General features: G+C 43.1%; 1 protein-coding gene across 4 annotated transcripts in view; it reads right to left on the reverse strand.

The window, feature by feature from the left end:
- Positions 1–16,679, reverse strand: part of CADPS (calcium dependent secretion activator) — a gene marked incomplete at both ends in the record, with an annotated part of 173,015 nt that overhangs the window by 65,660 nt on the left and 90,676 nt on the right. For 3 of the 4 annotated variants that reach the window (XM_079540330.1, XM_079540329.1, XM_079540331.1), the window contains 2 exons: positions 1,982–2,169; positions 7,226–7,362. In XM_079540330.1, coding sequence (XP_079396456.1) covers positions 1,982–2,169; positions 7,226–7,362 — 325 coding nt within the window. The remainder of the gene's footprint in view (positions 1–1,981; positions 2,170–7,225; positions 7,363–16,679) is intronic. The other variant, XM_079540332.1, reaches the window with a different exon arrangement.

Raw genomic sequence — 16,679 nt, forward strand, 5'->3', positions numbered from 1 at the left:
CTAAACAGTGTTCCGAAAAGAAACCATGACTCTTCCACTCAGCCACTAAGATTTCTATTAGTAGAAATGAAAGAAAGGGAGTCATATTTTCTCCTGTGGACCTCCTGAGGTTCTCTGACTTCCTGATAGCAGATGTCACACCACCCAGTTTCTGTACCAAACTCTTCACCACATGTGCCCGTGGTCCTGGCAAGAAGCACAGTGCTGCAGCCCCAGCAGCCCTGAGACAACCAGGACATGGCCCCAACTGAGAGGGATATACCTCAGACCATTTGGTTTGGACTCAGCCGTCAGCTAGCCATAACTAAGATGGAGAAAAGCACACAGTTCCCTTCTTGCAATATTTTAATCAAATCTACCAGGCCAGCTTCACAGAGCTGCATGTTTGGAAGCACCTGACTGTGTCCCAGCATTCACTCATATCTCTGGGAACGCACAGAGGCACAGCATGGAGTCTGCACATCCCATAGGGCTTAAGGCATCACAGCACCTTCAGATACATCCTGCCACTGACACAAGAAGAGGATGCTGAGCTCTGTTGTGCTGAACCCTGAGAAGGGCTACACCAAATAGCCATGACCAGCAGCCAACTTCCTTTTCATTACACAGCTCTGGAAAACAGGAGTTGGACCAGGTCCCATCTACAAACCTAGGGTCCACGTGCAGTTCCTTGAACACACCTGAATCACACCCGTCCCCAGTCCCTGCATGCCACAGCCCTGCTGCCTGCCCAATGTGCTCGGTGACCGAGGAGCTCGCTGCCAACTACAACACACTGCTGTGCACTGCGCGTTTCGCTTACCTTTTTGGCTCTGGATTCGGCTGGGATTTGGAATCTTTCCTTTTTTTGGACTCCTTTTTGGAATCCTTTTTTGTCTCCACTTCAGCAGCGGAGGGCTGAGACACTTTGCCCCCCTCGCCGTCTGTGCTTGGCTGTGACCCGCCAAGCAACTCTGCCATGTGGTGGCTTTGGGGAATGATTGGGATGTGCGGGGGGGAGGCCAGCAGCACAAGTGGAAGAAACAGAAGAAAACATGAAATAAAAACCACAAAGCAAAAGAAAAGGAAACTAAACTGAAAGCAAATAAGTGACATCAAAGAACAATTGGCAAAGATGGAACAAACAAGTGAAAGAAACTCATAACTGAAAAAGAAACTAAGGAAGCAAAAACTTGGTTTCCATGACAAGATGTATGGAACTAACTGCAAAGCAAGTGGCAGACTTGCAACGTGAAACCTGGGCAATGTGTGTCATAATTCAGGATGTTATTTACCAGAGGGTTTATGAAAACATGTTATTATTTTATAACACTCTTTTCTTCAGCAGCATGTGCAGGATAGATACCAATATCTCCAAGTAGATAATGCAATTTAACGGGGGAAAAAAAGCAGAAAAAGAAGCTGCAACACGTTACAACAAAATAACTAGAAATGGAAAAAGCATAGCTCCACTCCCTGCCATCAAAGATTTCCCATACTGGAGAGAAAGGAAAGGGCTATTGCTTAAACTGAAATTCCTTTGCAATAGCAGCAATTCAAGGGCTGACGTCACACTGCTGATCAGACAGAGGTGCCTGAGGGCTTCAAGCACTTCTGAACACTGAAGTTTGATACTGCTGAAAATTTCATTGCTGCAACTTGTCAGATGCCCTTGTGCAGTAATTAAATCAATGCAGGATATTGCTTACGCCCATTACGTTATATTCGACCCATGACTGTCACATGTACTTCAACTCCATCCTGTCCAGAACTGCATCTAGCAGGTGTCTGGGTAAGAAAGTTACCAACCTTCTTCTCTGGATCCTCTATGTGCATTTTTATTGCTTACATTAAACAAGCAATGAAACAAACAAACAAACCGACTATGCCACTAGAAGCGCTGCTGCCAAACATCCAGCATGAAAACATATCCAAGGAAACCTATATCTGACAAAGTCATCCCTTGCTGGCAGGGAGCTGCTAGCCAAGAATAATTCCTTACCTGTTGCCATGAACATGTGATGCACAAAAGGCAAAGCTGTAGTGAAGTAAGGTGGGGTCAATCATAGCTCCGTTTTCTGCGCGCTCTAGCAAATCTCTGAGGTAGCAGAGATGTCTGTGACAGCCTCTCACTCCATTACGTGCACAATACTCATCTAGCACAAAGACCTGGCCAGGACTAAACCAGCCCTGTTTAGAAATAAAGAGACTTGATTTTAAATATAAGTTATTAAATACAAATGCTATCAGATTTGGAGGTGTAGTGGTCAACTGTTCTAATAAAGGAAATACAAACCTAAGGCTACATTAAGAAAAAAGGAAAGAGGTCACTCTTAAACAATACAGTCTGCACATCATCACCTATCACAGCATATATTCAGTGCAACTGTTAACAAAAAGATATTACGCTACCATTAACAGGAAACGTCATTTAAAATGCTGAAAAGTGAGGCCAGTTCATGTCAGTGCCTAGCAAAAAAAAAAAAAAAGAAAGAAAAAAAAGAAAAAAAAAGAAAGAAGATTCACACCTTTAAAGAGATGACAAAGATTAGATTATTTAAGCAACATTAAACAGTAATCTCATTTTGGGGAAGAGACTGCACATTTGGCCAGGAGTGAGAAGAGTGATCTTGGGGAGAACATGGAGGATTACAGTGAACAAGGACTTCTCTTGCATTTGGCACGTAGGAATGTCCTGAAGATGGAGGAAGGCAGATCCACAGCATCAGAAAAGGACATTTTGCGTCGTTCTCATCGCGTACCCTTGGAGACGCGCTCAGTTCGCCCACCACCTGGCAGGCCAGCGCTCCTCGGCATCGCAGCAAGCACAGCTCTTCCAGCTTTCCTTGAGCATCCACAAACCTCCAACAATTGCTGCCCATCAGTCCTAAGGGCTCGGTGACACACGTCTGTGCTCCCGAGGAGGACTTTGTCCCATGAGAGGACTGCACAGCGCCCGGTGAATGTCCCGGGACAGCCAAAGCGTGCCTCTGCCTTTAGCGAAGGTGTTAGCGAGAACGAGAATATTCTTGTAGATTGCTTTTCAAAACGCTGCAAAACCGTCAATATTTACATGGAAATTTGGGTGCTAAACAATTGCTAAGACGCAGCTCTGGAATGCATCAAGCTGCAAAATCTTTCATCGTTTAATTGAAAAGTTCCTGCAGCGGGCGGGAGAGTAGTTGAGGCAGAGCACTGCCCCTATAGGCAACTTCTTTGCCACCCCATCTGTTACCCCAAATGCTACATCTTAGAAACAACACTGCTGTGAAAGATTAAAATATATTTTCTACCACTCAGATGACACCAAATCTTTTCTAGATGCCAAAATAGCTGCTTTGAAAAGAGTTGAAGAAATATCAATTAAGAGCTCAAAGACATAGAGAAGGATTTGCTCATCCTTATTGGGCCAACTCCAAAACAGATTGAGAAAAGAATTAAAATAATGAGGCGAAAATGATAGATATAGGGAGTAGCTACAATTCTGGGATCACTGGAAGTGCACATTTCAAAATGAAGATACAGAACAATGCAGATGGGACAGCACTCTGGAAGGCTATTTTTTGGGAGGGGTATATTTGCTTTCACTGCTTTTTAGTGATATTTTTGTTTGCTTTTTGGTTAAAGGCTTTGTGCTTGATTCTGGATGTCTTTATGTTGCCTGTTTGTTACATCCTTGGACCATCTCCTCACCTTGCCTCTTTTCTTTTAAGTCTTTGGTAATTAGGTATGGGAAAAATATAGAAATACCATAACTGCTCTGAAATAAGTGTGTGGATTTGGTTACCAGGGTAGAAATGCAGTTTAAATTGCTACATTCACCCAATATATAGGAAGGACTCGATCCTTCCTACAGGGTGAAATCTTAGCACCACTGACATCAATGGAACGGATGGCACTAATTTCCCTGGAGCTGGGTATCAAATCCATAGTTTGGGGTGAAGGAAGCTCGACCTGCTGTGTTCCACACTGCTCCCCTGCACCAGAGCCTGAGAAGTGCTAGCACTGAGACAGGAGAGATGGGGCAAATCCTCAAGATTGCTCCCCTGGTGCAACACAGGGAAGCCTGAGCAGAAGCTCTTAAGTTCAGTAATGAGCCTCAAACCTTGAATCTCATGAGAGCACACAAGAAGCCATGGGAGAATCCAGACCAAGGAAGACCAGAAGGTTTCCCTTCGTATGGCAGAGATATGAAATTAAAAAAAAAAAAAAAACAAACAAGAACTGAACGGAGGAACAAAGGGGCAGGAAGTGCTGCTCCTCACAGCCTCAGAAAGAAAATGATCTAAGGTCTGATGAAAGGCTGTATTCAGACAAACTCCCCACATCTTCAAGCAGATCCTGGCTGTTGATGAAGATTTGCCTGGCACAACCAACTGTCACCCCACCAGTCTGGCAAACACAACTGGTAGTGACACACTGGATATTTCACCCAGCATGGCTAGGTGTAGCTCAGTTTGGTCTCCCAGATGTCTTCAGCGGCACTGAGAAAGGCAGAGTGGGCACCAGAAGAAGGCTGTAGAGCATAGAGAGCTCAATGACTGTGACTGAGAAGCTGAATGGCACTGAGATCACGCCATGCATCCCTGGCACCACTGGGGAGTGCAGCAGGAGCTTCTGAGCTGGGCCTGTCAGGTTTGGTGAAACACCGGAAAATTTTCAAAATGGTGGAGTGCAGTTTCTGTGAAAATCAGGAGTTTTGAGGGAAAATTTTCACTTGTCAGCACTTGCATTTTCTCATTTACCATGGAGAAAAAAAACGGATAATTTCATTTTGGAGGCTTGCTTTATGGGCCTTTTCACTCGACCCCTTTACACATTATCACTACTAGGCTGGGCATTCTGGAAGATCACATCTTGCAATAAGCTGGGTGTTTTGATGTGAATTCTACGAATCCTGACACAACTGCTGCAGCAGGGATCCAGCTGCACGAGCTGAATGCTGGTAGTAGGTTGGGAAGTCTTCGGAAAAGTAGAAAGGCAGGCTCAGAAATAGCGTAAGCGTCCATGAAGATAGGAATGAAGTTCCACCCTGTGTGGGGTTGATATAAGGCCGGAAGAGTTACATACTCTTTTCCTATCAGAAAGTCCAGGAAGAGCTGTGAAAGCAATTGTGCATTCAGCTTGTGGTCGATGGGCAAGAGCCTCAGTAAGCAATGCCGACAACGCTCTTCCCCTTTCCCAGCACAGTGCTCTCTGCCAGCAAACATCACTTCTGCCATAGCTGAGATTAGTCAGACAGCCTGTTTGTTTTCATAGGGATGCCTGGCTCAGCCAGTGAGTGGGCTCGCATTAACATTGTTTAACCTGGTTCCATGGAAGGGAGGCAAAGCTGAGCTATTCCCTGTGTCAGGGTAAGCCACTGTGTCTGGGTATGTCTTCCATGGTACCTCCAAGTTGGCATTGGAAAATAAGATGTAGGACAAGGCAAAACTCTTTGGGACTTGCACATGAACATCCTGTAGGAAGAACAATTGCTCAGCAGCACACAGAGCAGACAGAGCAGGCTTACCAAAGGCCCACAGCTCCTATAGGCAAGCCAGCACAATGGGATCATCAACTTCCCACAAACACCTCAAGAGCAATGAAAGCTCCATGCGGTTGAACTCAAATTTTGAGGCCAGACTGATTCAACTTCACAATCAGGACAAAATCATACTAAAATAAAGAAGCATGTGAAATCCAAGTGTAGGTGAACGCAGCCCATTATTCTCTTCTTCACAACATTCAGTAACGGATGATTTGAAAGAAGATCACTAATTGGTGATGCTCTGCTCTGAAGAGGCACAAGTCTTGGTGCTGAAGGGGACGCCATCACTCCAGCAGCTTCTACCAAGTGACCTAAACATCTCAATAACAAGCAGATGTATGGCTGGTGGGTGTCTTGAAGAGAAACATTATTAATAATTTTCAGCCTTGTGACTATCCTTCAGCCATGAATTTAATTAAAAGGCTGCAGATTCTTCACTGGGCCCGAGGCTGCACAGAGACAAAGCAGCTGCAAGCCAACCTGTCAGACATGCATGGATGGGGATGGTCTTCCTAGAGCCATGCGTGGGGAGCAGAAGCTGCATGCCAAACCTACTGCCTGTTGTAGCAAAGGCCTTGATGGAGCTGGTGAGAAACCCGCTGCAGGTCAGACAGTTCTCCCACCAAGCCTACTCACACCACTTGGGAAACTGAAGCCTTTCCCCAACCCATCCTTACCTCAGGGGACGTCCACAACTGCACCTCCTAGCCCTGCCTATCATTAGGAAGGTGATACTCAGATGTGTTCCCAGTTTGTTGCTTTTAAAAGAATGCCACTCAACAGTGCCAGATCCATGGACTGCACAGCTGGCAAAAGATGGAGACTGTCAGAGTGGTTCTTTTGCAGGAGAAGCCAGCAATGAGACCCCAGTGTGGAGACTTGTGTGCAGCATGAGGAGGGCAGCAGGTGAGGGTCTCTTCACACCTTTCAGGACAGGTCCTGCATTTCAGGCCTCATCTGCACTCTCTAGAGGGGCTTCATTCTGTTGTTTTCTCAAAAACTAAGAGCCTCTTTACTCCCACTCATCAAATCACTAGAAATTCATTGTTCAGGTTGTACTGCTAAAAGTTATTCGTCATTTAAACTCTCAATAAGAGCCACCAAGCACTGCACCCAGCCAAAGATAACAAGCAGTCATGGAGCATCTCCGTGCCACTGCCATACAGGCAATGTTATACAGCAGTGGCCTGAGAGCTGCAATCTTTACTAATGGAACAAACATAATGGGCATGCAACTACATGAGCAAGGGCTGACTGCAGGATCCATCTAGTCCCACCTGTTACCTGCTTGGGATCCCTGCTCATACCGAGACACAGAGCTGGGCAACAGTTATTCCTGGTGTGACTCCATTGACATGGGAGGTGGTACCAGACCGTCATCCTTCCCCTGTTCTTTCATCCATAACACTTGGAAGGCAGTGTGGGAGGCTGCAAAACACTGCTTCTGCTTTCTACTGCACATCCCCACACAGGAGTCTTTGCAGGAAGAAACATTTTAAACATTGCAAACAGAAATGATAAAGACAGTGCTACTGGAGAAGAATAGCAGTCAGTTCACTGGAGGTAGCCTCTCAAAAGAAAATACCTCCGGCCCAAATTCAAACCTGGTGCAAACAGAAGTGAATCTTCCAGCAATGGGGGATTAGCCCCCAGTCGCACTAGCTTTGATTTTGCTGGTTGGTGTTTATATCACTAGAGACCAAAGAATATACTTGCCAGACAAGAATAGGAATCATTAAGTCTGTGGTCCAAAGTGAGGCGCTGAACCATCTCAAAGAGTGAAGCGTGGTCAAAGTTACAGGGATTGGAAGAGATAAATTCATCCATGCCATGCTTTTGAGCTCTATCTGCATCTGTTCATTTATACATATAGAGAAAGACACCATTTAGAGAGATATAACATATTTTAGTTGACAAAAACAACAGAAAAATATACAGTATGAAGCATGAAAGCTAAATATCTCCTCTTCCCTACATTGCCATTAACTTTTCTCTTTGCAGGCTACACAGTACACTCTTCACCTCCCATTGTCAACTTGCATCATTTATGGACAATATTATTGCACTGTCAATGGCTCATTATAGTGCATTTATTCTGTACTTAAAAACAGAACACAAACCCAATAACTTACTCTGTATCTTACAATAGGCTATGAATTAACAGAGTTTTGGCTCAGATAAGTAAATTAGCTCCTATTTAGTTAGTTGTGGTTAATTATAATAGATTCTGCCATTCTAATGAAGTTATAGCTGTAGCATTTTTCTCTACATTTACTAGGTTTTCTAGGTATCAAACCAGTTACGTTGCTCTTTATTCAAATGCCAACGTTTGTCTCCCCATGGCAATTTTTTGCTAATGGCAACGTTAAATGCTACCTCAAAGAAATAAAAAGATGCTCTTTTAAACACTGCTAATAAGTTAAATTGATGTGTAGTTTGTTAGCACTGAGAAAGTAACCTGATAGTGTGCTGGAGCTGCCAGTCATCCTGACAGGGACAGAATTCCCTCTGCTCGGATCCCGAGCTGCCATTTTTGGGTGAATTAACAGTCTCACCATACTCACACTTCTCTGCTTCGGTGACGTTTATGGGCACTAACTCCTAGCGGCTAATTAATTAAACTCAACGTAGTTAACTCAAAGTACACTGGTTGAAATGAAGCCACTGATCCAGCCTGGGTGCGGCCAGCCGGGACCCTGCTGGGAGCAGTCTTTGTTCCACCACTGACCGGGGAATTAAAAGACACCTTTCACTCGGTTTTGTCTGTGCTCAGCTTCCTACTATATGGGTTCTTGCCAAATCCTCGACAAATAGAACGGGATTTAAATCCTTCCCCTGTTTATAGCCTCCTAAGGGAACTGGGTGGCCTTGAAACAATGTGGCTGAAAGGACACAAAAATGCAGTTTTCCACAGTAGTACTGTAAGGTAACTGTATTTGTTTCAAAACAAAATTGCTCTTTACCAGAAGAAACAAAAATCCTTAATTAAAAAGAAAAAAAAAATAAATTAAAAGGAGCTTTAAATGATAATGAGATAGTATTCTTTTATGTATGTTTTATTTAACTATTTATATTAATCTGTGAAGGATGGCATGCATTCCTAACTGCCTCGCTCATGTCTGTGCTCTCAGATATTGCTGATCATTGGAAGCAATCTTTGCATTTTCTGTATAGTCTGTCGTTAGCTATATACAAACCATATAAATAACATCACCCACTGGAAAGAAATCAGACAAATTAAAACATGTAACATTTCAATTAGCTGCTAGCAATACTTAATTCAGCAGTAGCTGGCAGTTTTCCTCACTAAAACCCTGCTGAATAAATGCTGATTTCAATTGCATTCTCCCTCTCCCCTATTTTTTTTTACATCCAGTTCCATGCTTTTTCTGGTCCATTCCTCCATTCCATCCCATGCACTGAATCCTGCCTGCCTCCCCTTTGCCTCTCCCTGCTCCCAAGCCTCCTCTCTGCCTCCTGGCAGCTCTGTGCATTCAGTGAAGAGGAACCAACACTGAGGTGGCAGCACCAGGGCTGGGCTCGGAGGACAGGGACAATCTCCTCAGCCAGAGCATCACTGCCACGGCAAAGCCAGTCTCCAGCTTTCTGCCCCATCATCTGTCCCTTTGGGCCAAGATCCATCTGACAGAGCTCACTCCCGAAGACTTCCCCCCGTGCTGGTTTTGACCTATCTCTAGAGCCCACAAAATGCTCTAGCAGATATCATCAGACTATTTTTAATGGATTATTGCTCTCCCGGGTTCCTCGGAGTTGACTGCAAGCTGACAAATTGGCTGGAGGCCTTAATTTGCCAGCTTCACTCAGAGATTTTATTACTTTTCAATTAGGAGCCCTGATACACTGTCAATCCTCTTGCTCTGCAAGCAAGGCTCTGAGATTTGAGTAAATCAGCTGGAAATGTGAAGAGTCCCCTAGCCCTTTAGCTGGTGAACTTTCCTGAGCAGAGGTGCGAGAAAGCATGTTGGAAATGAATTTTTTTACTCCAAACTAATCAAGTTTCTACCACTTTGTGTTCTCTGAGCAATTTCTTGGCTATTGCTGAGCACTGGCATGGCACTTGAATGGCTCATGGCCATAATGCTCAAGGGCAATTGTACCTGTGTTTATCAATTCTCCTTGTGCACATTACTGCATTGGGCACCTGCTGGACACCATTCCCCCAAATCTCCCTAACTCAGAACAACCACTGGAGAAGGAGGAACTGAGCATGGCACTGTATGAGCTTGCATGACCAAGATGCACTTCAAGGAAGTATGAGCATGAGTTGTGCTCGCTCGGTGATTCAAAGCATGGTTCTCTGACATGGAAAGGAAGATGAGCAGCTCTCCATGCAACAGCCCAGTGCTGCAGGTCCCTCACCCCAAGTCCCCAGGTGCTGGGCTGGACGTGCACCAACCACGGGGCTGCAGCAGGTGTGTGGAACAGGAGATGTCTGGAGGATGGTCAGACACACACGGAGTTCATTAAAATGCCACATCTGTACTGCTCTAGAGGCTTAAAAGTCTTAAGAATAGGACTTAAGCAGGTTTCAATAGGACCAGGAGCAGGTTTCAAAGGACAACCATACTTTAAACTCAGCTTCCTTTAATTATTAGAAAATAAATGTGCAATCTGCAATTTTCATTTTGATTTCTCCAGGGGACTAAATTTAAAATGAAATTTAGGAATCAAACTTTACCAAAAGCATTAAATCCCTAGAAAACACAAAAAGGAGGGATCTAAATATAGTGTTCCTCCACTACACAGAGCTGAACTGTCGACATCTGCCTATAAAGTTACACATATAGTCCACCCTTGTTCAAAATGCCTTGCAGAGTTTAAATGAGATTTTTAACAAAATGGGAATGGCTAATATTTGTACCCAAACTGTACAGCTAATTTGTAAGTGCTTTAAATTAATTGTTTCACTCAAATACGGCTGCTTTTTTGACCCTACTCTGTTATTCCAATCAAAAAAGAAAGGAGAAACCAAAGAAAGAAAGTTATACGATGCTCCAGTAACTTACAATCCCTTTCCAAGGTGCTGTGCCAAGCTAGCTGGTGCTCCTTTGTTCAGCTCCCAGACAAAATGCTGCTGCAGGCCCACAGAAGTTATCTTACATATTTAGACAAGCTGCACACAAGTGCAGCTGAAAGGTGTTTGATGGTGGTCTCAGAGGGGAGGCTGCGAGGAGAGGTAAATTGGCAGCACAGCCTCACAGACCTTTCTTCTTCCAAACTACAGACCCCAGCTTTTGTGCTACACTTGGGAGCTTACATTATTGTCTCCTCTTAACTACTGCCTTTTTCATTTTGCCCATCTTTATCCAGTTTGCATCTTACACCGAGTCCATTAACTAGCCCTCCGCCAAACACACACTCTGTGCAAGCGTTTGAAATCAGAGCCGCCGGGATTTGCCAGCGCTGGGAACACAAAGATTTGAACAACAGTAATGAAAAACAAAGGACTGTCCCACCATTTTGCTCTGCGAGGGCTCTCTTCCTCTTTATCTAAATGTTGCTTAAAAAGGAAGAGACAAAATAGTTAAATCTCTCACTCCTGGTTTTTGTTTTTCTATATATGTATCTCACTGCCCTCTGCATTTCTTTGGCTGCAGTGATAATTTTGGCAGATTTTGCTCTGAGAGCAGTGAAGTTAATAACGGGGGACAAGCTCCATAAAAGAATTCTTGTTATAAAAGGCTGCAGGTAGCCATTTTATTGTAAGAATTTTTTACTTGGGATTTCTTTCTTTTCATTAATGAATGACTTCTAGTACCAAAGGCAACTTAAAAATCCAGTAAATTTAAAACACGTTTGTTGGTTAAAAAAAAAGACAAAAAACAAAACAAAACAACAACCAAAGAACTGTAAATTAAAAGGTGACTTTGTATCTTACTCATCTGGAAAATGTGTGCTTGTCATATCTGCTTGACATTACAAGAATGAAGATGTGGTTTGGACAGTAACAAACAATGACACTAGTCAACCTCATCAGGAGACATGAAATAAAGGAATGACAATGATTGATGGCAGCTATTCATTTACAGATACGTCTGGAAAAGTCTTCACTGGCACAGTCGGGCAAGTGGGAGAAGTTCTCTGGGCTCGGGGGCTCAAGAGCAAAGAGGTGCTCCTATGAGCTGCCAGAGCATGGGCTGCAACTTGGGATGGACGTGAGCGGAGCAAGGGGTTTCCTTAGCCATTATCGGTGTTCTGGGGGAAAATCCACACGCTGGGCTTAAAAACACCCGGGTGCTGGTGAGGAGCCAGCTGCTGGCAGCCAGGCCATGACTTACCCATCCCCTCTCAGCAGCACCACAGCACGGCCACTCCCAAAGAGCTCTCGCATGCCGCGCTGCCTGCAGCCTCCCTGAGCTCGCCTCCTCCTCTCATCTTATCCTGTCTTACAAGATAGCCTGGTGTTTAATCGGCTGTTTAGTCTTCTGTTTTATGGCATCTTGCTGCAAACAAATTCTCTCCTGCTTGAGTTACGATTTTAAGAAACAATTAAGAATGCTCCTGTAAATCACCATACGCACTGTGCGCTGAATTGAAACCTACGTTACCTGCTGCTTGGTAGTTAAGTGAATGGGAATTTGTACCATGCACTGACATAACTCCTTGTGCACTAAGTTAAGGATGCGTTTTTAGAAGAGCTATTTATAATGCAAAACAATGCTTCACAGCGTTTTTATAACTATTTAAAAATATTCTGAATTGGATGACTGTGGAACCCCGTGAATTTATATTTTATCAGTTAGAGCCTCATGCTTCTTAAAGCATGTAAAAGTGATTTACAGGTTATTTTTAAATTCATGCAAGTTACGTGAGAACTGAATTAACATTCTGATTCTGCATTCCTGCAATGAAGCATCTGCAAGTTGACAATACAGAAGACACAGCAGCGTTCCCATGATATCTCTATCTATCTAACAAAAATAAAGCAATTAAAGCACAAAACTAATAAAATAATCTAATAGGATAGCAATGCATTGTAGTGCAAATACATGTAATGTTGCCAGACCCAAGTTCATTCATTCATTCACTCTTTCTTTCTTTCTTTCAAAGTGGCAAAAATCTGTATTTCCGTCAAATTGAACTTTTAGCAATAAAGTCTGGTAAGAATCCTCTTTGGAAATCCAAACATTTAGAAAAGAAAAAAGAAAGAAAAAAGAAAGTGTCTGCTGAGAAGGAATTCTGCCTGCTACCCAGGGGTATAGTTAACACACACGCACATACTCACACACAGAAAAGAAGAAGAAAAAGAAACAAAAGGAGAAAGGAGAAAAAAAAGGAGTCTTGCTGGATGGCCAGGAGGGATGACACCGCCTGTTCCTTCTCATAATTGCATTCAGATACTCCGGATACATATTTGCCAGCTCTCATGACCCACTGATGCTATTCCCTCCTAAGGAAAGCAGGCACTCACCAGGTATTAGAGAAGCAAGCTTTTGGCACCAGTAGATTTGTACAGTGCGTACTCAAGCCTGAACAAAGATTAAGGAGAAGCTCTTTTACAGCACAACTTCGTGCTTTTATCTTTTCCAGAGCAGGCGTTAAAGTCGGAAAAGGTAACGACTGAGGACAAATTAACAATTCCCCTGGCTTATCCTTCAGCAACGGTTGGGTGGCTGAGACCCCCACTAACATATTTGGTTATAATAATTTAGGGGATGCAGCAGCCCCTCTGCGTCTGACACATTTAAGTCAGAGCGGGTTGGGGTCCTTGCCAAAATAATCCCCCGTCGTGTTGGCGTGGAACTACCAAACCTGGAGGATCGGGCTCGTGCATGGAGGTGGAGGGGTGGGTTTTGGCTTCTTGGAGTCCTGCACCTCGTCTAGAGCTCGCCGGGCTCCTGCCCTACCTTTCTAGGCTCTGAGCAGTCCGTGGTTAGCCCCGCATGCTGGTGCGTTGCACCAAGCTCGGCATCCGAACGGAAAGAAAGGATATTGTCAGAGTGCAAAATGATCTGTTTTCAGGCAGTAAGCAGTCAACTAGATGTAAATTCCATGAAACAAAAGAAGGTATTATTTACAGTTTTATTGTGATGTTAATTAATATTTACATCTTGGAATGAAAAATAGAGATGTTAATGATTGGCTTTACTAAGAGGATCACTTGATGCCAATGTGAAAGCCAGGGAGAGAAGGCAATTATGCAAACATCACATGCATCCTAATTTCAGTATGGAAATTTACATTTCAAACCTAAATTCAGGAAAATAACATGGAAAGTTTGTACTACAAAATCTAAACATGAGAAAGATTTAAGAGAAAAAAAAAAAGCACATTGCATACGTCAGATAATCTAGTCTGATTATCTGAGCTGTGCTAGCTACAGGGAAGCACTTACCCTTGAGTCCAGCTAGAAGTTAGCAGGGTAAGAAGGAACAAACCAGAATAACATAAAGACTAGCAACAAGGCTCAGGAAAGCAGACAGGAGCCCTAACCTAGCAGCTAAATATTTGGGTTCAAGCAAAGAACGAAAAAGAAACTTAAAAGAAAACCAAATCAACCAAAAAAAACAACACTTACAGCTGAAAATTTCTTATGAAGCTCAACAAACCTAGCTACGGATCATGGGGGAACAAATCATTACAAATTCTCAAAACAACCAACTCTTTGCATATGGCGTGATTAACAGTCATTAAATATAAACAGACATTAGAAATGAAATATAAGCACAAGTGATATGTAAGACAATTACTGACCAATCTTTCATGTTGAAAAGAAAAGGGGTCTGAAAAAAATGAACACTGAGCATGTTTGGGAATTTTGTTCAATGCATCACTAACACAGAATGAACAAAGATTGGTGCTTTCAGACAAGTGACCACTTTTATGAAGCTTAAATATTACCAAAAGGTATCATATGTATTGGCAGCATTATTGACTACAATACTGTGCATGATTTCAACATTAAACAAGAACAGTTTTGTTTTCTTTCTTTTGTAATGCAACTACTGGAGAAAAGCACAGCTTTGCGGTAATGGATTTTTTCTTTTAAATTATAGCAAAATAAAAAAAAGCAAAACTTTTCGCTCTAAAGGGCATTGTTCACCCACATGAAAGAGACTGTAGAGTCATACAAAAATTAATGAATAGCAGGATCTATTTTTTCAGTACTTAAAATGCAAATAAAATTTATTCCACCCTTGTTTGGAGCTGTCTGTTTGCTTCCAAGTCAAGTTCTGCTATCGAATGGTGGATGAGAATTTAAGTAGTGCTCTAAGTTTATATTTACTCACTTAAATGAGGTGGGAACCAAACGAATTCACTATTGCTCCCAAGTTTTCCCAACAGCAAAATGTGTTCCTTCCAGGTTTCTGCTTAACAGACAGCTCCGGCACAGGAGCGGAGGGCTGGATTTTCTCTGCATGTGCATGCATGTGCGTGTGCCATTTTGGACTGCTACAACATGAACGCTACAGCAACAGTTACTCATCAAACTGCTTAACATTTACTTCTTTGCAAATCCTTCATTTACCATAGCCTTAATAAACACAAAAACATGACAGGTATAAAGATAAATGTACAAGAATAAAATGTCTCGCAAAAGTCCTTACCTTTCTGCAGGCCAAAAAATAAAAAACAAACCAAAAACAACCGATAAGAAACCAAGACCCTTTTAAAAATGCAGTACTTGATACGACTGAATTTAAAGACTGAAGGAGCTGAGGTATGTATCTGTGCATTTCAGACTCGTGTAAGCCATCATGTATGGCATGCATGACTCACTTCTGCCTCTCATTATTAAACTGCTGCACCCATTGACAATTCAAACGAGCACTGCTGCATACAAACATTAAAATATGAAAACTGAGCAGATCTTGCTCTTGAGATGAAAGGCTTCTATAGCATGCTTCCTTCCTCCTCCTGAAAGACGGAGACCCTATGCACAAAAAGGTTTGAAAGGGATCCAGGTCCAAAGCGGGAGGAGGAAGGAATACTGAGGAGCAAAGGAACGATGTGCCCAGCCCAGAGGATGCAGAAGAAGCAAGTTATCACTGCAGCGAGGAGCTGACCAGCTTCCATGCCTTGGCACAATGCAACACAACACAGCATGGGAGAGCCTGAATGATCTGGGTTTGGAGCTGGCACAAGTGAGAGAAGCTGAGGTCATATCCTGCAGGCCCCGGGTGAGATCTCCCAGGAAACCAAGCAGGATTTGGCTTCCCTCACGTGACTGTGAATGGGGACAACGTACCCAAAGGCTAATGGCCCTGAGTGTCTCCTCTTCCACCCCAAGAACTTGTGGACTAAACGTTCTGGGTAGAGGTAGATGCAACCCAATTGTAGGAGGCCAACTCCCACGTCCCATCTCAGTGTTCTGAGAGGCTTTCTTCCTTCTCAATCCCAACCTTTCAAACCTTTTGCCCCCAGAATCATTTACATGAATGGGCTGAACAGGATGAGGGGCACTGAGATGAAAATACTGCCTATGTTTACCAAGCTGCATCATGCTACGTCCTCATTCACAGCAGCAGCAATGCAAGACAGCAGGGAATCCAAAATATGCAGGCACATGGAGGGGACACACATAAGAAAAGGCAAGCAGCTGTTTTCTGCTGTAAAACGAATCACTGAGATGTTTATCTTGCGCTACTGTTCTTTAGAAATACTGACATGAAGCTAAAATGATATAAGAGATGCTCAAATTAGTAAGCAATGGGTAGATTTTCTGAGTTGCTTATAATGACGTATTCAAAATCTGAAAAGCCTTACAATTTTAACTGCTAAGATCTGGTGTAATTGGGTGAATTTGCTAATATTATTTTACTCATACTCGGTTTTGCTGAAATGAGCAAGAAGTGCTGCATGTTACATAACAAAGGGATTCGAGGCACACTACTGAGAAACCCTCCAGAAAAATCAGTGAGGAGGGATTTGTCTGGTTTATAGTCAAATGTAATTTAGAAGACAAAAGAAATTGCTCTAAATTTCAAATTAACTGAATTGGGTATAACGGCACAGGACACACTGCACAGCCACAACTTAAAAGATGATTGCTTTAAATTCACATCTAACTGGCCTGCAAAGCAACCTGTTAAAAATACCATATGCTTTCCTACAGTTGAATATTCAACAGGAGACCTCTTTTTGTGTGTGCATTTCATACTTGCAAGATTTGCACCTGTAGTTCTGAGCACGTGATACATTTGACAGA

Source organism: Tetrao urogallus, assembly GCF_951394365.1.
Source record: "Tetrao urogallus genome assembly, chromosome: 10".
In the NCBI taxonomy this organism is placed as follows: domain Eukaryota; kingdom Metazoa; phylum Chordata; class Aves; order Galliformes; family Phasianidae; genus Tetrao; species Tetrao urogallus.